Below are 23,398 nucleotides of genomic sequence, written 5' to 3'. Positions count from 1 at the left end.
GATTACAAAATGAAAGCCATAACAATAAGGGCAAGAGATTATATAGATATTTATTAGTAAATATATAGCATGTCATTATAAGAATTTCATAACTAATATTAGAACCAAATAAAATTTAATTAGTATGATAAAATCTATAAAACTAAAGTATCATAATATAAGAAGTATATATTAAGCTTATAATTAATTTATAAAACATTACACTAATATATATATATATATATATAATTATAATTATAAAACGTACGAGAAAATTAGCTTTTGAAAAAGATGGTATGATTAAAGAAAGAGTTTGGGATGGCCAACTACTCTCTAATCTCTAATTATAATGTCTCCATTATTGTTATTATTAATGAAAAATTTGCAAAAAGAGATGCATAGATTAAAGGCTCAAACTCACAATTAACTTAACTTAATTAATTAATTATTGTCCAATAATCTATATCTTATCCTTGCAATTAATATATATATATAATTAGACTTTGGTAGGTTAAATAGAAGGCATTTCCCAATGCAATCACATGTGCATATATTCTTAGGAGTTTTATGGATAAATAAAATAAGTTTGTTAATTAATGAGTAGTTAATTGATAATTAAGAATAATATTATTATTGTTTTGTATGGTTGGCCCCTAGGAAGCTGCTTAGATTATTCATTTAAATTAAGAAATTAATGTTTTTTCTTCTTTTATTATTTTAGACTTTTTTTTTATATATAAAAAAGACATTTGTATATATGTAGATTCACTTCACATGGTTGCAAAACAAATGTAACAAATGTATGAACTAAAAAAGGGACACTCCATATAATTATATTTTTGTTTCTTTGTTTAATATGGGTCATATATATATATATATATTGACTACTACCATTGTTCAAATTGTTATATATATATTCATTTTGACTTTGTATAACATGATTGATATGTATGTGAGGATGAAAGGACCAACATTTGACCTACCCTATTTTGGTTTGAAAATTTTCAATATTTTTACTTCTTTAAAACTATAATAAAAATAATAGACAATTACATTTTTAGTCCTTAATTTGAAGGAATAAGTGCGTTTGATTCCTAAGTTTTAAAAACGTAACTTTCTGGTCCTTAGATTCATAAGAACAGACTCATTAGATCTCCGAGTTTTCAAAATGTACTTTTTTAGTCTTGGTATTTGAAAAAATGTTTATAACGTCGCTCAGATAACTTTATACGACATTTTAATTTAGAAGGATTATATAAATTATAAAAAATAAACCCGTTTACTATCAATTTTGAGGTTGACTTTTGGTGGATCGCAACAAAGAAGAAAGATGATTAGGGTATGAGTTAATTTAATTTAAAGGAGCATTTTTATACACACCAAAATAAATTAAAATATTTACAAATTATAACACAATTTTGGATTCTATCAAGGATAGGAACTGAAATCTAAAATTTTTTATTTACATGGTATTTTTTATAATTTTTCTAATTTAAAATTACTTAATTAATTATTAAATGTGGAATTCCTTCATCAAACAAAAACTCTCCTTCTCTTTCACTCATTTTGTTTTTTTAATATTCCTTAAAGCTCCAACAGATTTGATATGTTCAAAGCCATTTCTCAACTCTATATGCTTTATTAATAACAACAACAATAATAATGATATCTCTTTGTATTCTATATAATGTGTTTGTGATTCTAAAAGATTGTGCCACAAACACATGTGGGGCTTCCATAGTTTCATCAGTTTATTGTTTAGTTTTGTTTTCTTTCTTTTTTTGAATGAATATGAAAACAAAAACAAAATTTGAAAAGAAAAAGAAATGATGAGATTCCATTTGGTAAAACGTTATTGTTATTATTATTATTATTATTGAGAGAGTTATTCTGAAGCCGCACGAGTTGGTTTCATTGGATTCTCTATGCATTCTTTTGTTTTCGGATGAGGTTTGTTTCTTCTCACAAACTTCATATCTAAATAATAATAATAATAAATCCTTTTTTTCTTTTGAAGAAGCAAAATTAAATTCATTATTACCATTCTCTCTTTCAATTATTATTCTAATTATTTTGATCATTCTCTAATAATTTCACTTAATTACTTCTAATCTAATCCTTAATCATTTATATGTTTTTAATTAGAAACAACTTGAAAATAACGTAGACTAACCATCTCACTAGATAAGGCCAAAGAAAATTACTTCCAAGATAAGGAGTAGAAAATGTTTAACGCACTGAATCCTCTAAAGCTTTATGTGCAACACGGTGCGTCAAACTGTTATGGCTGTAGTGAACATTATAAAATGAGGCAATGCCTAACTTTCTACCTCTATTCTTAATCTCCTCGGCAATAGAAATTAAAATAGACTTCAGAAAGATTGACAATGACATTATTTAGCAGATTAATGACCTTCAAACAATTAAATTCCACTGGAATATTTGAAACTGATGATTATGTGATTTGAAGCATGCTTGTAAACATATATGTAATTTCTTTGTTGTAGTTTGTCAAATTGTAATTAAAATATATGCCAAAATGTATATATTCAACTTTTTTGAATGAAAGTATTTTCTTTTTTTTTTTTTGAAGAAAAAAATGAATCTTTTTTTTCTCTCTAAGTTTGATGGTTAAAACTTAATTGAAAATTTGAATTTTTCCTAATACTTTTTTAGAAACTATATTCTTAAAGAGAGTTTTTATTAGGGGAAACTATATGTTTTGCTAAAAAGTAAAGGAATTTAATATATATTAAAGAAACCATTACTCATAAACATGGTTTATAATATTCGTCAAAAATCTTTCGTGGTGCTCGAAATTTTCGTAACGAAGGAAAATTTCAATTTTTCTCCTCTTAAACGAAAATTTTGTGAAATAACAGTTTTAGAGTACGTGACATAATTGAAATTGACACAATTTCAAAGCTCAAAATAATTTGTCTTGCTTCCTGAAAATTAAGATACTTGTCCTTTTGTTTACATTATCGTTCGTCAAAGTTACAAATTTTTTTAATTTTTTTTCTTCCTTTCTCGTTCTTGATTTTTTTTCCTTCTCTCTAACCATTCCACCCATTTCCTAATTTTCTTCTTTCCATTATTCTCGTCTTCAACCATTTACAAACATTGTAAAAATGTCGTCTCTAACCATTAGAACATTACACAAAACATAAATCAGATTCAGTGGGATAACAGAGAAGAACGCACGAGAGAGAGAAAATCACGAACAAGTGAAGGAGAAGCGACTGCAAAAAGTGTAAATGAGAGAACAAAAGCAAGAAGAAGAGACCCATCAACATGCCCACAATTTCGTTTAGGTTAGTTCACCATGTTAAAAAAAAAAACTTAAAATTTGTTGAAAAGTGCAACATTTTCTTTCATGTTTCTATCCCAATTATTACACATCAATATCTATACAATTTAGAGAAAAAAAAAGAATTATATATTTGTGTGGATGACATATACTTAAATTTCAAAATAATTATATCAACAAACAAACAAAAACCCAAAATTTTAATTTTTGTGAAAAAAGTTTTTAAATTAAAAAAGAAAAAGAAAGGAAAGGAAAGGCCACGTGGAAAATGTAAGAAAGTGTGTGAAGAAGTGGAAATGTATGGAGGAAAGGGAAACAGAGTTCTTGCTTCTTAAAACGACGGCGTTTCACTTTCTCCTCCTCCTCATCATCGTCTTCTTCATCTTCTTCTTGGAATCTGCTCCCACCAATGAACTGTCATAAAACCCTAAAGTCTGAAGCTTTCAAAACGAAAATAGCAGCCACCATTGACCCATTCCCATTACACTTCAAAATAAAGTAACCCATCAATTACCTTCAAAAATTATCACGAGGGAAACTTTCTGGGACGACGACAAATAAACTAACCCTACAATACAATACAATACAATACAATACGATACGATACACTGTTGAAATTCCCAAAATCAAAATTATATTATAATATTAATATTACACAGCAAACCTAATTTCAAAATCTCACACCAAAAGAAAATACAAACTTATTCAAACTAATATCTAACAAAAAAAAAAAGAAAAAAGATGAGAAAAATTAACAACTTGATGGTTGATTCATTCATATGTCCGTAAAAATTTGTATAAACACACGATTTTTTTTTTTTTTTTTGAGCTTCAGACTGAAATGTCCGGCACCGGCAAGGCAACAAAGAAGAAGAGTTCTAATTCTGGAGGGGCAAAAAAGGCAATGGGTGATCGTCGTAATGAGCAATCGGAAACAGCTCTTGGTTTCTTCGGCGCCGGTGGACACGTCAAAATCTCTGGGATTCTATGTCTCTCTGCTTTTGGAGTACTGCAACCACCGTCGGAACACTCGTCGCCAAATTCAACGATGTCGTTTTGCGTGACGGGAACTGGAATCTCTATCTTCTGCGGCGGTTGTTTCTTGTTCGTCGTTTTCTTGATTTTCTTCGTTAGCTTCAAGTTGGGTAAAGCTCTTCTTGTAGTTCTTGTAGCCATTCTTGCTCCTGAAGGCGCCATTTTTGAAGGAAAAACAGAGGAATTTCGAGTAAGAAGAAAAACAAAGGGGTTTACGCGAAAGATTTAAGCTTTAGAAAGGATTGGTTCTAAAAAGAAAAGGGTATCAAAGAATTTGGGAAGATAACCATTAAAGAGAAGGATTGAAGTTCAAAAACCCACAAAACCCTAGAGAGAGAGAAACAGAGAGAAGAGGGATTGGCATTTCCCTGCCCATCTTGAGCTGATTATAAGCAGGGGTAGGCTGCCCGCTGCCCGAGGTAGTAATCAGTGAGAGAGAGAAAGGAGGGAGATAGAGTTCAAATTTTTAGGCAACTCTTCTTGGGATTAATGCTTATTTTTCATGAGTTTAATTTAGGGCAGGTGGCTGCCCCCTGCCCCCTGCCCGTATGAGAATCAATTTCATAACTCACAAACTTTTTTTTTTTAATATTAATTATTTCTTGCTATGATCGAAGTAAATTAAGAAAGAAATTCAAATGTGTACTTTGTAGAATCTGTTTTTGATGATATTTTGGTTATGAGGATATATAGTTATGAATTTAATATAAATGTGGTGGAGTTTGTAATTGATGAGGTAGTACTACTAATTAGTTATTTATGAAGATTCCTTTCATTTGTTTCTTTAAAGTTTGGCATAATTATAGAAACTTCTCATAATTATATATATATATATATATATATAAGGAAATTCTCATGATCATACTATATATTATATGCTTATTATAATGTAGGCTATTCAATTAGTTCTCAAATGAGAAAAAAAAAAAAGGGTCTTATGATGAGAAAAGTTTTAGAAACTAAAAGATTGAATGAATCAATTTGGTATATATGATTGATTTGATTTGTTATACAAAATGTATGAATTGAGAATATTCTAGCCTTTCTTGTATCATGTATGTTTGTTCATTTTAATTAAAAGGCAGTTGATTTTTCCATTTTCCTTTCAATTCTTACGATGGGTATGTTTAAACGGAATGAAAATGGGTGTCTAAATACCCTCTTGAGAAAATTTGTAAATAGTTTTAATTTTTTTTTTTTGCTACGTTTAAAAACGGACCATAGTATAATAATTTTAATTTTATGTACCCCACCATAATGTATTTACAACAAACAGTCAAATTATTAATAATGAAAAATGATAACACAAAATATTATATTTGACATGAAGAGTTATTCTTTTAATACAACAATTTATTTAAAATTTATATTAATCCACGTTCCCATGTCCTTTTCCTTTACCAATTTCATCTTTTCAACTTTATCCTAAGAAAATCTGTCTAGGTTTCAGTTTTGAAAAAAAAAACATCTCAATTGTTGCCTACACATACAGTTTCCAATTTTCAATCTTTCTCCCTCACCTTTCAACTTTAATTTAAAGAAGGAAATGTCAGAGGTTATAAAACAAAACTGAAGTACAGCATTTACCTGAAATAAGGATCTAACTTGTAAATTTTGAAAATTTTGTGCGAGCAAATGCTGTAGTACACAAGGGTGGAGATATTTTAAGCATCAGCACAGAGAAACGGTTAATACATCATATAGAGAGAGGCCTACTAAACCAAATTCTTTTCACAAATTCATGCAGTCGAGTGCGAAACAACCTGCTCGACTGGCAAATAATGGTCCTGGAAAGTACAGAGAATGTATGGTTACCATAAGCACACAAAACAAACTTAGCTCTCCTATTCACTTCTAACTCCATAAATCTCATTGGCTCCAAAAGCAAAACAACATAGTAGTTGAAGAAGAACAGTGAATAGAATTATAGGTGGTGTCACCGTCCTCTAGAGATTGCTTCGTCCAATTCTTCATGTGATGATGGGAACAACTCAATGTAGCGGCTACCTAGTGTCATTCTATCCTTGGACATTGCTGCTTTTGAGTCTTGTTCGTTTGAGAATTCAACAAATGCTTCCCCACTTGGTCTCCCCTCTGAATTCAGTGTCAAATGAATTGAGTCTTCTGATAAGTTGAAACCTTTGAAGAAGTCCAGTATGTCATCTTTGCCTGCAGAATATGGCAGTCCTCTCAAGCGTAATACACCGGTGTGCTCAGCAGAGTCTTTCACCTCATCGTTTAACTTGGACCTTGGGGCACTTCTTCTCGGTGACCCACCCCGGGCATCAAAAACTTCATTAGCTACAGCCTTGTAGTATTCTTGACGATTACTCCTGAAAATCTCAACATATCTTCTGCCCATGTTTTGCCTATTCCTCTGAAGGGCAAAATCAACCTGGAGAGGATAACCCAAGACACAAAAACCTTCCCCTGTGAATTTGCCGTTCTTGTGGACGAAAAGAATGTCAACTATGTCCAGACCATGAAAGAACTCAACGACATCAGTTTCCATGCAATCGAAAGGCAAACCCCGTAGTCTGACAACAGGAAATGGTGGAGGCTGATTAACATACGCATACGGACTTGTATTATACATAAACCCAGAACCCGGAGAAGTCCCATAATAAGAAGATCCCTGATCGACTATCCTTTGACGCTTTGCACCCATTTCACGACCATCACCACCATCAGCGTATGAACTTTAGTCCAAACAGAAACAAGAAATCCACAAAAAACAGGAACCTTGTCAATATCCCATCCTGGGAGATAATAACATATTTTGAAATTCAAACAAAAGCATTTCTCAAATTAATTGCTCCAGTAACAAATAGATGGCTCCTATACACATCTAATGTTTTCTTGGCCACAAAAATATTAATCTGCAATTTCAAGTTTCCCATATTAAACGAATGTGGGAAACTTCACTGTTTCCCAAAACACAGAAGATATCTATGTGTGTATAAATATACATACATACATACATACATTTATATATATAAGGCAGACGCTTCTAAATCAACTGCAAATATGCATTGCCAAATACCAATACCCTCAGTTATTCCACAACCACCAACCCCGATAATGGACTACATTAAACTTCACCATGGTTATAGACAAGAGCAGATAAACTGACACAGATTATTTCATCCTCTTTTGTAGAGGCTAATCAAGAGAGTGAGGGTTTCTCCAGAGGTTAGATACATAATTGAAGCATAGGAAGAGATGACTCTGCATATTATTGGAGACTAAAAGAAGAGGGATGCAATCATGCGAGCAACTCCTTAAAGGTGTTTAGTACAACTCTCCTAAAAGGTATCAATCTTGCGAACATATTTGTCCAGACCCCAAATTTCTTCTTCCTAGCAGATTGGTCAGTGTCCTAAATGAGCTAGTTCCTGCAAGAGCTCTCGAATATTTGGGAGTTCCTCATCCTTGAGATGTCTTCAGTATTAAATTAGAAGTTTAACTCTCCAATCCTGATAGTCAGCTCTCTTACTACATTTGTTTTTCATAGTAAAATAGTATAGGGGTTATGGCCATATGAGATTAATCAGTGAGAAAGGTCTCATGAATGACCTAGCGATAGAGCAAATTTGTTCATTTGAGAATCTCTACGACCATTTAAAAACGAGGGCCGGAATCCAGATTATGATTGATTACATTGCCAATACTAACCCCTAGAGGAAGATCATGAATGTTACATGACACAAGGTGGCAGCCTGTTGACATGGAATCGTCATGGCAGTAGAAATAGGAATTTCAAAGAGAGGTGTATCTTCAAATTCTAGGTAAAACATATTGAATAAGAGTTAGTTTGGGTCCCTATGAGAGTTTGTTAGTCCTCTTGCTATTGTCCACCTGAGTGACCTCCTCAGGGTAGGGAATAGGACAAAATTTCAGTAAACTGAGAGTCTCGCCCCCTTGAAGCTTTAATTCTACCCTAAGATTTTGCGTTAAACAATAGAAAATTGCAGGCCAAAGTCCTTTTTCTCCAATAGCATATTGATTCAATAAATTTCAATCAACCATATCAAAGGCCTCCTCCAATTCCATTGTAAAGAGCCAATTGAAGTTTTATTCTTAGCAAACAATTGATACACTGTTCCTAACACTTTTCGTTCAGTGGTGACTTTCTTCCTCCAAATAATTTCTGTTTCTAGTATATAGTAGAGTTTCAATTTAAAGCTTCTTTGGTGGTTGAACTAATTCGGTCGTCTTGTCTGTTCCATATTTTTCAATCTATCGCAGACTCGCAAAGGGAATCAAGCGTCTTCTTCCCATTTAAAACATTATCGTGTACTATAAATACAGTCAACATTAAAACCCCAGAGTTACCAACATCAGTAGTTAATTGATGACAATCAATCCAATAAATCAATTTTCTAAATCATATAAACATGCCCACCAATCATCCTACAGGACTCACAAAAACAAACAAAAAACACTAAATTTTCAAGTTAAAACCTCGGTCTTATTCTAATTTCCTAGTTGAATCATACACCATATTTAAATTGTTTCTCCCCATCCTATTGTACAGAGCTTGCAGAAAGATATAAAAACCCAAAAAAAAAAACAAACTCCACCAGAACAACATTCACCCACACGATCACACCCACAAAAAATCCCAATCCGAGAAAAGAAAGCAGAAAATTCTTGAAGTGAAAGATGAGGAAACCGATAATTGTTCGCAATAATAATCAGTAAATAATAACAACTAAGAATTCCCAATTAGTCAATATATTACATGAAATATAGAGCAAAAAAAGAGAACCCAGAGCCCAAAACCGACGTAAAATTGTGAGAATTAACAGGGAACGAAACAGAGCAAGAAGAAAAAGATGAGAATAGAGATCGGGGAAAGTTACCCTCGGTAGAACATGTTCATGCTGATAGGGGATAACCCAGTTGGTTATTGTTGTTGAAGGGGTCGCAGCTTGAGTTGGATTGTGAAATCTGAATCGAAATTCCAAAATCCAAATACGGTGAAGGAAGGAAGGAAAGGAACTGAAAGAGACCTCCGGTTAAGCCTCAATGGATCCCTACCCTTCCGATTTCGTTCCGGGCTGGCCCATGAATTTTGAGGAAGAAGCTCAACAAATATCTAACAGGAAAAATTCACTTTGGCACTTTCAACAATTTATTAGGGTTTCCTTTCCATTGTTACTTCTAATTTTGCATAATTTTTTTCCCTTCAATTTTAACTTAAAATTGGTATCTAATAATAATTGATAAATAGTTCGTGTTAGCGGCAAGAGATTTAAGATATCAATTTACTTATATTGTACTAAATTTAAAAAATATAACGATCGTATAGTTTTCACAACGTTAAGCTACTATCTATTCTAATTGTTCGATTATATGTAAGAGTGTTAAAAGAACCTAATAACTCAAACAAGTAAGTTACATTTTTAGTTTAGATTGTATTGAGTTGCAAATTTTTAAAACAATATATATTTCGACCTGAATCTCGGATTATATGATTTAGTAACCAAATTAAATTAAACTGTTATTTATTTATTATTATTATCATTATCTATATCATTATCTATATACACATAGTTACTTTTGAATGCTTTTTATTTTCTATTTTGAATGATTTTGATTATATATTTAAATTTTACATGACCTCGAGTTTGATGTATTTGAAGATAAAAACTTTTACTTTATATATAATATTTGTTGTTTGTTTGATTATAAATTTTTTAAAAAAATTGATTTAACATATTTAGATCATTTACATAAATATGACATTTTTTCACTTCGAAAATTCAACTTTTAGTGAAGAAAAAGAATGAAAAATAGTCTAAAAACCGACGAAGCAATCCAAAAATTATGAATTGAGTTTGATTAGATTGACCCTCGAACATAGAAGCGACAAGAGTTCAATTTTTGGCCGTCCAAGGACTTTTAATTGATCCATAATTTGTCGTCAACCTAATCGAACACCACTTATATACTTCCCTATAACATATGGGTGAGAGATTAAAGGTGTTAACCTCTCGTTCTTAAGTGAATTAATAACTATGCACGGATACAAAAAATATAAGAACGTTGTTGTTCTAAAGCTTTGTTTGCAAAGGGAAATGAGAAATAGTATTAAAGCGACAACTACTTAATTAGCATGAATGAATGATACGTTGCCACGATTTTTAGCCAAAAATTTCATTTCAGCAACAAAAGAAAAAAAATAATTACTACCTAAAAAAAGTTTCCGATTACCAATTCATCCGATTTCAAAATAATATGGTGATTCAACAACGAAGTAAAACTTTACGAAAATGTATATTTTAACGAATGATTTTTTCAATCTCTCAAGCAAAATAACCGAATGCAACAAAAAAAATTAAAAAATAAAAACTATAGATTTAACAAAATTGAATCCAAGCTATAGATAAGTGTATCAACAATAATCTATCCCTAATAAAAGATTTATATATACACACATTATTATCAATTGGAATTGCCATAAACCAATAAACAAATAGAGTGTACAATAAAACGGGAAAATGGGCCAAAGGCCCATGGATCTAAGATGATAGGGTGAGTTCACTTGGGCCATACGGACGGAGTTGGGTCTGCCACGTGGAGATGATTGACGGTAAGATTTTTGGTTGTAGAAAACAAAATTCCTTCGTTAAAGCTATTCTCATCAGAGCATTCTCCAAATATAAAGCTTTAGTTAAAAAAGAAGAAAAATGAGAAGAAAAATTGGTGCTTAATGATGGGAGTGGGAGTGGGAGAGGGAGGGGAAGAAAGAAAGAAAAGTAAAAGATGCACAAAAACATTCACATTTGAAGGTTGGCTAGGAATCCGCCAGATTCCACGCTAACCGTCCACCTCGAATGCTCTAGATTTTCTATTTTCTACCATCACTTTTCTTTTGTTTCTCTCTCGTTATTTTCATCTATTCATTTTTCTCTTTCCAACAAAATCTAATCCTAACTTAACATGATTAGGAGAACATAGACAGGCATCTATCCTACATAATTATTCCATTAATTTGATGTTTGGTATGCAATTATTAAAGTAGAAGAAAAGTAATATTAAGCAGTAAGAATATTTAATTTAAATATGGAAAAAACAACCACAATTGGTTTTGAGAGTTGGGGAATGTTGCATGGATGATTTAAGACCTCAGAAAAATGTTTGGTTTACGTTGGCAGTTGACATGCATTTTCTTTTTGTACCAAAGAAAAAAGGAAATTAACGACAAACTTCCAACAATATGAAACCTTTCTTTCATCCTCTTTCTTGTACAATTCTAAATTGAATTCTCAAAGTTTGATCAGTTTCTTACGATAGCTGAATCTTTGACCCAATCTCCTATTCTCTCCCACTTTTCCTTTATATTCACTTCTTTCTCTTTCAATTCCTTTATTCCCACTTCATATATCCTCCTTCTCTCAACGGTTGGCTTGTGATCTTGGAATCTTTTTTTCCAAAATGGTGGGAGCTTTGTTTGTTGTTGGTGCACCTGTGGTCGACTCCCTGCCGCCGTGTTTGTCTTTCGACTCGTCGCCGGTTACCAATATGAGTCTTAGAAGTGGTGGGGATTTGGTTTTGCAAAGGAAATCCAAGGCTAAGAGTTATTTGACCGTGTCTAAATCGGTGGACTTGAGAAGTTCGTTTGTCAATCTTGGTGACGAGTGGCAGCTCTCGGCCGGTGGTGGCCGTCAGAGTAAGAGGAACCAACGAAGGAATCGGAGGCTTGTTGTTGTCAATGAATTTGCAGGGCAGTATGAGGATAGTTTTGATGATGTGAAAATGGTAGGGATATTATATCACTCTCTTCTTCAATGCAAAATGCTTTGATCTGTCTTCTAATTTTTGGTTTAATTTAAAAAAAAAATAAACGAAATGGTTACCAAACGGCATGAATTGTTATCAACTACTTGTCTCTTCTCCTGCTTCCTGAATGATCAATGTTCTTGGCACTTGGATTCTGCATTTAAAAAGGGAAGAAAAAACTGTTTTAAGCTTACCAGAGGCTTTCTATTTGCAGCAAATACAGAATTATTTCACATACAAAGCTGTGAAGACAGTTTTGAATCAGCTTTATGAGATGAACCCAACACAGTACAGATGGTTTTATAAGTAAGTGAAGCCTTTTGCTTTAGTTTTTAAGAACTCATTATGACTGCCAATGTAAATGCTTATTCTGTGGAAATCAAAATAGTGTTTTTAGAACATTATTTCATTTCCCCATCTAATCTTGCATTTCACCTTTTTCTACATCAACAGCTTTGTTGTAAATCACAAGCCTGGGGAAGGGAAGCGTTTCATTCGAACTCTTGTAAAGGTAATATACCAATCTCTAAAAGATTGTAAACCTAAACCTAAACCTAAACATAACTCACTTGATTAAGACACAGTATCATCAACCAGCACATTAGGGGTTCAAATCCCTATGCATTCACGTGTTGAACTCAAAAGGGAAGGAAAAAGAAGTCTAAAGAGTCTATTTGAATTACATGAACGATATGTAAATGATTGAGTACTGAAACAAATTGGATGATTACCAGGAGAAGCAAGATTTGGCTGAGAGGGTGATGATAACAAGGCTTCATCTCTATAACAAATGGGTTAAGGTAAGAACAAACTTGGTATTTTGAGGGGTTTTTTTTATTATTATTATTATATTGAATTGTGATTTGGTGTTGTTGGATAGAAATGTGATCATGCTGAAATATACAAAGGGATATCTGATGAGAACTTGGAGTTGATGCGAGAGAGGCTAATGGAGACTGTGATATGGCCTTCCGACGACTAGAGCTTTTAGGAGATTGGCAGACTAGGAGTTAGAAGATTTTTTTATCTTATTTATTTTCCTTTAGTGTCGACCAATCTGGTCCTGTTCCTAATTAGTTGTCATTCACATTCATATTATTTTCCCCCAACTAATAACAATTCTTACATCCACTACTACAAAAAAAATCAATGTAAATACTTTCAACATCTTATACCATGTTAAAAGTATCAATGTCATTGAATATGTTTCTATAAACAAAAGGCATTTTGGAGATTAGTCCAACCGTTTCATATCTGTTGTAATTGCAGTAATCAAACCTCACAGGATATCTCATTTTGTGCTAATCTAGGTACGATTCTATTGGTTTAGGCCTAAACCTTTGACTAAAAGGTCATAGGTTCGAAAATCACGAATCCCATATGTTGTTGAACTCAAAAACATATAATAATGTTTCACTTTCTGTGTCAACACCTTTCCAGTTGAAAGAGTAATAATTTCTCAATTTCTAAAGCGAAATCACGAAGGTGACATTTACTATCTTCAAGAGAAATTTATGCAGATCCACATCCACCACCATCATGAAGATGATAAAGGCGGTAATCTTTAGTAAAAGGTGTTGGTTCATGGTTGTGATTTACAGCTCTTTCAGTAAAATAACATGAGAAATACATATTTGAAATGCACGTCATATATCTAATCATAATTTGTACCAGCAAGTAGAATGGTTTGTTTATGCATGATAAACCAACGCACTCATACATTAGAAAGGATAATGAGAAAATCAGTACAAAGTATACGTACTGATTCGGTTCTCGGAGGAATCTAGATCAAGTTGGGGGAACCAGGCAATTGACCAAAAGACCGCTGCAGATCACAAAGAAGAATGCTGCAAGAAGTGGATCTCTTGTAAGATATATCGGACAAGAACAGAGAATATCGATCTGGGCTTCATCCCTTTCATTTTACAATTCTCTCACAAAGCACATCTCAATTCAGTTTTGAATAGCAGGATTGAATCATGAGCATAATGCAAGGAGTGAACAATGGCTTAATTTTTTTCAAGAAAAGCTCTTTTCATAACACGCACAAAATCACGTCTGGCTGGATGACAGAAAAATCCTTAATGTCAGCCCAAATCTCGGATCAATGATGTCAAAGAATTCAAATTTTCGTAAATTCTTTCTGATTGAGGGTGTAATACATCAGTAGCAGTGAAATGGTGAACCTGATTGCCAATTACAATCCAGCTAGTTCCTGGAGGCTTTCCTAGACCTCTTTCTCGAAGCCACTTTCTTATCTGTACAACTTCTGACCAAAGGCCTGCTGCTGCATAAATATTGGAAAGCAAAATAAAATTGCCTGGATTGCTTGGTTCTAATTCAACAAGCTTTCCAAAGATGGTCTCCAATAGCTTGTTATTGCTTTTAATCTGACATGAACTGAGCAAAGCTCTCCAAATTGATGCATCAGGTTCAATGGGCATTGAGTTGATGAAAGCTATAGCTTCAGAAAAATGGCCCCCACGACCAAGCAGATCAACCATACAACCATAGTGAGTAAGTTGAGGAGCAATACCAAAATCCCGCACCATGGAATGGAAAAGTTGCAAACCTGTCACGGTCAAACCAGAATGGCTGCAGGCAGATAAAACAGATGCAAAAGATACATTGTTAGGCTTGAAACCATCATCCAACATCTGTGCAAATGCTAGAGTGGCATCGCGTCCACGACCGTGCATGCCATATCCTGTTATCATGGCATTCCATGAGACAATACTTCTTGTCTGCAGGGTGCAAAAAATCTTTTCTGCATATTGCAATTTACCGCATCGTGCATACATAGTTATAAAAGCATTTGCCAGAGAAGCATCCATTTCAAGAGATACTTCCCTTCTGGTTGTGTAAGCATGCAAGCACTGTCCTAGTGGTAGATGAGCAAGCTGCGTACAAGATGTGAGGATATTTATGATTGTCACAGAGTTCGGCTCCAGCTCAGAAATCATATGGTTAAAAAGTAATAGAGCTTTTCCTGCATTGTCATTCTTTATATAACTTGAAATTAGGGAATTCCATGAGACTAAATCTCTTTGAGGACATCTAGTAAACATATTTGTAGCTGCTCTTTCATCACCACAATTGATGTACATTTCAGTTAGTGAAGTGTTCAAAGAAGTATTTATTTCGAGACCATTTTTTATTGCAAAACCATGGATCGATCTCCCAAACACTAAATCACTTCCATCTTTACAGAATGCGAGGAGAGATACTATCGTGTAAGAATTAAACTTGATTTCTGATTCACACATCATCAAAAAGAGTTCAAATGCTTTGGCTCGAAACATACTCTGAGCAAATGCTGATATCATTGTGTTCCAGGAGATGACATCCAAACCTCTCATCTTCTCAAAAACATACTGTGCAGCAGTTATTTGATTGTGCTTGACATACATGCTTAATAACGCATTGCCCAGATATGCATCTAGTTCTATTCCACTTTTCATGGCATGAGCATGTAAGCCTCTGCCCCATATTGAACCATCATTTAGATCATTGCATAAAGATAACATAATCGCAATGGTTCTAACATCTTCTTTTATGCGTTCTAAACGCATTTTAATAAACAAAGCTATAGCTTCTGCATGAAATCCAAAACCAATGTAAGAAGATATCATGGAATTCCATAAAGCAGCATCAGAGGTGGGAACAGCATTAAACAACGCCCATGATGATTCCAAACTTCCATTATCACTATACATATTCAATAGTGCATTTAATATAAACAAGTCATTAATCAAATTGAACTTGATAGCCAACTGGTGCAGTTGCATGCCTAATCGAAGACATCCATATTCTGCGCATGCTTGAATTACCACCAACATGGTAACAGCATCAAACTTTATACCTTCTATCAGCATACTACTATAAAGCTTCAAAGCTTTTGCGCAATCTCCAACATTAAGAAATCCGGTTATTATTGCATTCCAACTCACTATATTTCTCACCAACATCAAGCTAAAAACACGGTGTGAAAGTACTGCATCAAATCTCATATAAAATCCTACCAAAGCAGTACCAACATAAGCATCCATATCAAACAACCCATTTCTCAAACAATAACCATGAATCTCTTGTCCTAATCTCAACTCCAACATCTCACCACATGCCAAAAGTAGAGCCACAACAGTACGAGAATTGGGTGTGAGACCCGCCTTTTTCATCTCCACAAACAATAACACTGCTTCTTTATAGCACAAACACCCCACATATCCGGAAATCAAAGCATTCCACGACACCAAATCTCTTTCAGGCATTTCAACGAACACTTTGCTAGCCTCTGCAACAAGCCCACATTTACAATAGAAATCGACCAAAGCAGTCCCAACCCGAACATCATTGATCAAATCCAAACCCCTAATAAAAGAATGAATCCTTACCCCATTACCAATGGCGTTGAGCCTCCCACAAGCCTTTAGAACAAGAGGCATTGTAGCAGAATCGGGTGTAATGCCAAGAGATTCCATCTGGGTATATGTAGACAGAATGGCATGGTCATTCTTAAGCTTGGTATGATGCTTTATGATTGAGTTCCAATCCTTTGAGACATTGACCAAATGGGTTTGTTCAGGAGTTGAAGAGAGTCCGTGAAAGCTTAGATTGACTGCAATTTCCATTGACAAAGACCCAACATCATTTGGCGGGTGAAGGAGAAAGGAAGTTAAGGGATAGAGTAATGGATTAACCGATCGCAGCTTTTGAATTGAAGTTGACCCTTTAACCGTTAGAGATAGGAAATTATTTCATTCTTTAATTACAGCTTAAATTACAATTTCAATTACCTTTTAATTTGCATTATCAATAAGTTCTCAAATTTTAATTTAGAAATATAATATTTTATAATTTTGTATTTTATATAATAGGTCTATAATATATATAATATTTATTGCATTTAAACTTCTAAATTTTACGATTAACAAAATAATCGAGTATCTAATTATAATTTAGAGACTCATTCGAAGCAAACTTGTACTAAACTTACAATTTAATGAACGAAAAAACATTACAACCTAATTACAAGATTTCAATCTAGCTTGAATTTTTTCTTTAAAAATTAATTAATAATTTTTAAAATATAAGAAAATTGTAAAACACAAATATTTACTAAATTTTGTACGTTTATTTTCTTTTTAAACCCCTAAAATATTTTAAACCCCTAAAATATATCTGATGTCGGTCGGTTAGAAAACAAAAGGGGTCCGTCGAGATCGATTTCAAAAAGTTTCAAATAAGAATTTTTAAAAAAATATTTTTAAGTGTTAAATCAACCGATCCAACTCAACATCGGTTTGAACATTTATCAAAAACCGACCGACTATATCGGTTTTGTCAAAAAAAGATCAAGGTACTCGAACATCTTCCATTCCTCTTTGGTTGCCATCTATGTTAGATAGTTTAAAATACAGCATTTAATAATTATATAAGGAAACAGAATTTAGAACAATTTTTTTAAAAAAATCATTTGAATCTAATATAATTTAATTTTTATGATACGAGGGAACAAAAGCCTTTAATAAATATTATTATTCATTCAAGAATAATAAAATATAACATTTACAAACAGCTCCTCATGCTTACAAGACCCTTGAAATAATAATTTCAAAGTAAAAGGATTCAATATAACAATTTTAACATAAAATTGGAAACTATATTTATTGTTGTTACACTGATGATCTTATTCTCAACATTGTCATTTACAAGCTACAAAACACTCAATACATCTTCTATTTTCTTCTTGTATACATGCTGCCTTTCTTTACTGTACATACAATGATATGAAATGTACTTTCTTGGAGATTAATGGAGAATTTTGTAAAAGAAACATCACCAAACAGCTTATCGATGTATATGAACAACTCGAAAAACTCGAACCTAGATCCGAAGGAAATACCAAGGGCCTGTTCCAGTGCCTATCCTGTTGATGAATGCAGGTAGAATTAAAAAACGTTAGCCTTTCTAGTGACTGTCGTAAAAAGTGTGATATTGTCAAAGATGCTAATTAATTTTGGAGTGTTCATTATCAAATGTTGGATGGGACGAGATCTGTTAGATGAGAAAGGAAATTTTAAGTGTACCTCCCAAATCCAGCTAGTGTTCGTAGGCTCATGTAGATGGTTAAGGCGACCCAGATACCGATAAATCCTTGAGTTGAGGAAAGAATGAACAAACAGAAAATGCTGATAATTGCCACCAGAACCTGGAGAAAGAATATTGAGTTTGAAAGGTTGGATGATGAGAGCAGTTCATCATTTAGCTCATCTACAATTCTCTCTTTTGGCCCAAATAGTTTATATGTTTCACTAATTATATGTAATCTTGTTCATTTTTTGCCTGAGTTACTATTCATGTCGTCATTAGATTCCACCCCCGCCTAACAAATATTGAGGATGGAAATTCTTAAGAGAGCGAGGGGACTGTAGACTCACCATGGAGCAAGCTGAGTATGCAAAATCAGAGGCTCCAAAGTTGATGCCATCAAAAACAAATGCCAAGGCGTTGATTGGTTGAGTTGCAGCAACAAACTGCATCAAGTAAAAGAAAAGTTGGTTTCGGTTTCGGTTCAATATTGAAGTGAGCAGTTTTTTCTATAGTTTGCTTTAGCAGGTAGACAAGATGCCATACTGGTATTCCTATGCCAATAAGGCGGAGGACGTCGACGTCACTTGTAAATAACCTTGCTCCAAAAGTCATTCCGACTCCAAGGAAGACTGCAAGCATCAGTCCGAGAAACAAACCTAGCTGCAGTATAATTTACTAAGTAATATTAGAGAAAATGCCTTTATAGTAAGTGATTAGATATGTAGAAAAGATTATTAAGAACCTGTAATACTCGCGATGCTGCAGCTGTTGCCTTATCATGGTCGTTTTGAGCAAAGGCAGTGGCTAGTATCGCCTGAAGACCATTACAAACAGTAAACTTGAGAGCAAGTTTACTAAAATGAAGGGAACTTAGGAAGATGAAAAGCCTGTAATTCTGAATCCTTTGCTAGTAAGAACAAAATGCAAACCTGCCCAGCAACAGCCAGTCCATCAGCCAGCAAAGACGTTGTCAACCAAACCTGCAAACAGACCTGAAATGCAGCCATTGAAGTCGATCCCTGACGAGCAGACAATGATGCAGCAAGCGTCACACAGAACGTCACAGCAATGACTCTCATTAATAATAGAAAGCCTGTAGAAAAATGGACATTGTTTAGTACATATACCAGACTTTTAGATTGAAGATATCATGGTATAATTCTAAAAGTTAATGTCAGCTAATAAAGCGGAACCAATGGTATTTATCATAGTCCACCATTATTTGCCTTTGGCATTGGGACTCCCAGATAATTGTTAGTGGTGAATACAGAGAGGTAATGAAAAAGAATTCAGATTTTACATTTTGGACTAGTCAAGATTCTTTTTTTCCCTGTTAAGCATAGATGATAGATCTATACAGAGGTAATCTGATGGCACAATCTTTTGTGGCTAAGATATTGATTGAAGAAATAATTATTTACAAGCTGATTCACATTAGGCAAGAAACTTGCGATTTTTCAGTATGTGACATGAATCTCACTTACCATTTTTCAGAAACCGACTAAATTGCAGATGTTTGATACTAGGAGGTAAGAGATCAACTTGTCCCATTAATCTCCAAAAAAGTATCAGTGCAATTAGATATCTACAAAATAAAAGATAAATGTAAGAACAATATGAAGAAAAATCTCCAAATGTCATGTAACTTAATAAGCAAATAAATAGAACTTACTGCGATATAACATGTGCAATGGCCGCACCACTAACGCCTAAACGAAAAACGAATATGAATATTGGATCTAGAATAATGTTTGTTGCATCTCCTGCCACTGAAGCAGAACAAGAGGGAAAATGTGAACACAGGTAGTTCAAAGGCGTTTAGAAAACTCATTCACTTTTTGCCTCCGGTTAGGTAAACAGAAGCAGAAACTAGGATTCGTATTCGTGTATACCAGTTGCATATAGAGGTGTTTTAGTATCCTTAAATCCACGAAAGACCCCTTGGATGGCTAAGGAGAGAAGAACTGCCGGGGCACCGAGTGACCTCAGTGTCAAGTATTGCTGTGCAGGAGTCATCATCAGTGAATCCTACATTCATGTTATGCAGCTAAAATCATAAGAAAGTCTTAAGACATTAATTTAAACAGCAGAGAGACATTCTGATTGTTTTACAACAAGGAACACTTACAGACTTCACTCCCATAAAGTTTAATAGAGGTCTTGCCCCAGAAATCAAGAAGATGGCTTGTATGAGGCCAAGAACACCACCAATAACCAAAGCCGACGAGGCTGATGGGATATATCTTCTTCCATTCTCAACTTTACTATTTTCAAATTTCTTTTCTAATGGTTTTCTTGAATGATGTGCATCTTCACCTTTCCCTATCAATTATAACAAATGAAATCACATGAGGTCTAGGACTAAGAAGAAAATACTTTCATGAACTTTGATTTTCAAAATAGGGGAAGGTTGAATAGTGGATGAGGGAAAAGGAAAGCATACCATTCTGTGGGATCATCGAACTTTTTTCATCATTTGTAAAGAAACCTGACTCCATATCGTTATTATCCTCTGCTTCAATAGAAACACTTCCAATAGTATCTTCCTCAGCAACAAAAGATGTGGTGACACTTACAAGAGGAAAAATCGCAATTCTTGAAACTTGATTAAATAAAGCAATAGCAACCCCAACAGCGGCAAGCTCCACAGAACCTGAGACCATGATGTAGCAATATGAACATACTACAAAGTTAAAGAGAAAGCAATGGAGACACTATACAAAGGAAACTAAAACTGTACAAGGGAATAAGAGAAATTAGGAGACACCTTCCACCTAAAAGGTGTTCGTGGAAACTTTAAGAGAAAAGCAGAGTTACCTATCTGGCCAATGAATGCCGTGTCAACCAGAGAAGCTACAGGATCAGCCGCCAAAGCCAGTGCAGCAGGCAAAGCAATCTGCGCTATTTCCCGACCAAGTTCATCCAACTTAAAAACATGTCTGTCCACAAAAAAAAAAAAAAAAACCACGATTGAAAATAAGGGTCCTTATCAAAGCATTATGATCACAATCCAGGAACCTGGAAGCTAAGATACGGTCCCCCATTTGATATGCCGTTAGAAAGCCTAATGAACAATCCGGCAAAACAGGGGGGAAGAGAAAAAGAAAAGTTCAGCAGCTTCTTTACCTTGCATTCTTGAAGAAAATACGAATAGGTGTTTTTGTTTTATCCCAAGATGGGTAAGGATCATCTTCCTCAGACATGATCGAGAAGGCCATTCACTGAACTGTTTATAAAATAATCAAGTTGCTATGTTCTTAAATAGCCCAAATGAGGGTGAAAAGAAGTTCAAGGTCGATTCCCAGAACCTGCAGAATGAACACAAACGTCGATACTTTAATTGCTTCAAGACCCAACACAGGGAATTGAAGTGGAGAAGGAAAAACTCAAAAATTTGCTGGCTGAATGACCATATATATAATATTGAAACGAAGCCCATTTCATTTACCGTTCTGTCAAGAAAGTTGGACACAGGAAAAGTAACTCCAAGAAAAAGACGCTAAAATAACTTTTAACCCCAAAAAGCAACTCTAAGGAATTGGGCCAGGGATTCCACATACAAAAAGCCAAAACCATTCAAATCACAAGGCTAAAACTTCCTAATTTGTAGACTTCACGACCATAAACCGTTCACCAAGAATAAATTTCAAACCAAAGTCTAAACAGAAGAAATTTCCCAAAAGGTTCAAACAGTGCCACAAAGACATTTCGAGTCTCGGATACCTCAACTCCAACGGCGTGTAGAAAAAAAAACCCACTTCAAATTCAAAGGGTAGAAGAAAAAGGAGAAGAGGGTCTCATTCTTTGAACCAAAATTTCGAGTTGGAGAAGAATTACATACAGAAAACAGTGATGATCATGTCGTTTGAGATGCTGGAAAACTCGGAGAAATGGAGTTGATTAGAAGTCTCGGGTGCAGAGAAGAAGATTGTTGGCCAGATGATGAAGAGAAGCAATTGAAAGTGAGGCATCTTCTAGGGAAAAATTTACTAGGCCACTCATTCACATGCTTTGTGGACATTGCCATTGGCGGGCAAAAGCCGAGCGGCAAACAGAAGGGGCTTCGTTGTCTTTTCCTCTAAGGAAAGAAGGGCGGCCAGGGTCAATTACGTAATTTTACATTTTCTACTTTGGAATAATTTCCTCGCATTTAATAAATAAATAAATGGAATGTGAAATATATTGTTTGGAATTTGCCTAAAAAAGGATTCTTCTTTCTTTTTTCCTTTTTTAATAAAATAAAATTTTAGTAAAGTAAATTTATATTTATATTTAAATTTGGAAAATTGTAAAAAAAAAAATAGAGAATTTGGCAAAAATACTTAAACGAAAAAAAAGTAAAGAATTTTGTTTGAGTAACTTTATTCTATTAAATTTTATATTTAAAAAAATACTAGGTGGTTATGATATTTTAAACTTGGTTGAACTTTAAAATCTTGCTCTAATTTTAATAATTATTAGTTTAATGCTAGTCAAACTTTTGAAAATATATTAACTTCCTTACATTCAAATAATAATAATAATTTGATCGATTTAAGTAAAAATTAACTTTTACCTACCATATATTTAAGATCAATTAAGAGTATAAAAATTAACACTAAACAACCTTTAAATATTAGGAATAAAATGATATTTTAACGTTGGGTAATTAAGGTAAATTTGTAGATTTACATGTTTTATTAGTTTTTTTTACACGGAATAAATAGTTTTTTTTTTAAAGACCTCTATTTTTTTCCGTACAACAAATATATATGCATTATAATGATAATTAGAATCTTAAAAGACATTTAAGGTCATAGTTGATTTTTAATTTTACGTATCAAATTGAATAGCTAAGTTTAAGTTTGTATCAAGTTTTTATGTAAGAAACTAATCAAAATTGAACATATAACCAATACATAATGCAAATACAAAATTTCAAGGTGGTGGTCATCTATCTAATAATTAACTTTTTACAGATTTTATTGACACTCAGATATTGTAAATATTAATCAAGCCGATGGTATACTGTAGTACACAGTTCCATAACTATAAATAAAATTCATGAAAACTATGAAAACATCCCCATAAGAGCTCCTCCTACCTAAGCCTCCAAGAAAACTACGGAATCAAATTCCTCCATCTCCATCTTCTTTATACCATTTTATTCCATTCGAAGCACTTGTTTATGGTAGGTTTTTCTGTGTATAGTAA

The 23,398-nt window shown here is 33.6% G+C and overlaps 5 protein-coding genes across 6 annotated transcripts; 1 reads left to right on the top strand and 4 right to left on the bottom strand.

Annotated features, from left to right (window-relative positions):
* Positions 1-3,873: 3,873 nt before the first annotated feature.
* LOC105435238 (cyclin-dependent protein kinase inhibitor SMR13) lies at positions 3,874-4,788 on the bottom strand. Its single transcript, XM_011655292.2, has one exon. The coding sequence runs from the start codon at positions 4,484-4,486 to the stop codon at positions 4,121-4,123; it is 366 nt and encodes a 121-aa protein (XP_011653594.1). The 5' UTR covers positions 4,487-4,788; the 3' UTR covers positions 3,874-4,120.
* A 1,118-nt stretch (positions 4,789-5,906) lies between these two features.
* LOC101203642 (heterogeneous nuclear ribonucleoprotein F) lies at positions 5,907-9,452 on the bottom strand. Its single transcript, XM_004142064.3, has 2 exons — positions 9,190-9,452; positions 5,907-7,023 (listed from the first exon to the last, which is right to left on the bottom strand). Exons 1-2 carry the CDS (start codon positions 9,207-9,209, stop codon positions 6,261-6,263), a joined length of 783 nt encoding a protein of 260 aa, XP_004142112.1. The 5' UTR covers positions 9,210-9,452; the 3' UTR covers positions 5,907-6,260.
* Positions 9,453-11,413: 1,961 nt separating this feature from the next.
* Positions 11,414-13,541, top strand: LOC101203881 (chaperonin-like RbcX protein 2, chloroplastic). Its single transcript, XM_004142065.3, has 5 exons — positions 11,414-12,091; positions 12,327-12,418; positions 12,566-12,623; positions 12,847-12,912; positions 12,993-13,541. Exons 1-5 carry the CDS (start codon positions 11,768-11,770, stop codon positions 13,092-13,094), a joined length of 642 nt encoding a protein of 213 aa, XP_004142113.1. The 5' UTR covers positions 11,414-11,767; the 3' UTR covers positions 13,095-13,541.
* LOC101211258 (pentatricopeptide repeat-containing protein At3g57430, chloroplastic) lies at positions 12,156-16,858 on the bottom strand. Of its 2 annotated transcripts, XM_031884829.1 has the most exons (3): positions 16,507-16,644; positions 13,875-16,406; positions 12,156-12,266 (listed from the first exon to the last, which is right to left on the bottom strand). In XM_031884829.1, exon 2 carries the CDS (start codon positions 16,381-16,383, stop codon positions 14,200-14,202), a length of 2,184 nt encoding a protein of 727 aa, XP_031740689.1. In that variant the 5' UTR covers positions 16,384-16,406; positions 16,507-16,644; the 3' UTR covers positions 12,156-12,266; positions 13,875-14,199. The 2 variants fall into 2 exon arrangements, with proteins under 2 accessions (XP_031740689.1, XP_004142223.1); XM_004142175.3 differs by having other exon boundaries at positions 13,875-16,858.
* Positions 16,859-17,635: 777 nt separating this feature from the next.
* On the bottom strand, positions 17,636-22,215 carry LOC101204126 (protein DETOXIFICATION 42). Its single transcript, XM_011655291.2, has 14 exons — positions 22,047-22,215; positions 21,332-21,513; positions 21,023-21,144; positions 20,649-20,858; positions 20,334-20,527; positions 20,098-20,233; positions 19,878-19,974; positions 19,690-19,790; positions 19,135-19,298; positions 18,948-19,019; positions 18,749-18,865; positions 18,553-18,648; positions 18,202-18,323; positions 17,636-18,041 (listed from the first exon to the last, which is right to left on the bottom strand). The coding sequence occupies exons 2-14, from the start codon at positions 21,421-21,423 to the stop codon at positions 17,999-18,001; spliced, it is 1,566 nt and encodes a 521-aa protein (XP_011653593.1). The 5' UTR covers positions 21,424-21,513; positions 22,047-22,215; the 3' UTR covers positions 17,636-17,998.
* Between the last annotated feature and the right edge of the window lie 1,183 nt (positions 22,216-23,398).

Source organism: Cucumis sativus, chromosome 4 (genome assembly GCF_000004075.3).
Source record: "Cucumis sativus cultivar 9930 chromosome 4, Cucumber_9930_V3, whole genome shotgun sequence".
NCBI lineage: Eukaryota > Viridiplantae > Streptophyta > Magnoliopsida > Cucurbitales > Cucurbitaceae > Cucumis > Cucumis sativus.
The sequence above is the reverse complement of the archived record's forward strand: the minus strand, read 5'-3'. Positions and strand labels throughout refer to the sequence as shown.

What these genes read in the sequence shown, in the direction of transcription:
- LOC101203642 (XM_004142064.3), bottom strand. Translation starts at nt 9,209, where the DNA reads ATGAACATGTTCTACCGAGG. An exon ending in ATGAACATGTTCTACCGAGG is followed by an intron (nt 7,024 to 9,189) that starts GTAACTTTCCCC and finishes TTTGGACTAAAG; the next exon opens with TTCATACGCTGATGGTGGTG.
- LOC101204126 (XM_011655291.2), bottom strand. Translation starts at nt 21,423, where the DNA reads ATGGCCTTCTCGATCATGTCTGAGGAAGATGATCCTTACCCATCTTGG. An exon ending in TTCGATGATCCCACAGAATG is followed by an intron (nt 20,528 to 20,648) that starts GTATGCTTTCCT and finishes TATAATTGATAG; the next exon opens with GGAAAGGTGAAGATGCACAT. An exon ending in ATTGCACATGTTATATCGCA is followed by an intron (nt 19,791 to 19,877) that starts GTAAGTTCTATT and finishes TTTATTTTGTAG; the next exon opens with ATATCTAATTGCACTGATAC.
- LOC101211258 (XM_004142175.3), bottom strand. Translation starts at nt 16,743, where the DNA reads ATGGAAATTGCAGTCAATCTAAGCTTTCACGGACTCTCTTCAACTCCT.
- LOC105435238 (XM_011655292.2), bottom strand. Translation starts at nt 4,486, where the DNA reads ATGGCGCCTTCAGGAGCAAGAATGGCTACAAGAACTACAAGAAGAGCT.
- LOC101203881 (XM_004142065.3), top strand. Translation starts at nt 11,768, where the DNA reads ATGGTGGGAGCTTTGTTTGTTGTTGGTGCACCTGTGGTCGACTCCCTG. An exon ending in CAGTACAGATGGTTTTATAA is followed by an intron (nt 12,419 to 12,565) that starts GTAAGTGAAGCC and finishes CTACATCAACAG; the next exon opens with CTTTGTTGTAAATCACAAGC. An exon ending in TCATTCGAACTCTTGTAAAG is followed by an intron (nt 12,624 to 12,846) that starts GTAATATACCAA and finishes GATGATTACCAG; the next exon opens with GAGAAGCAAGATTTGGCTGA.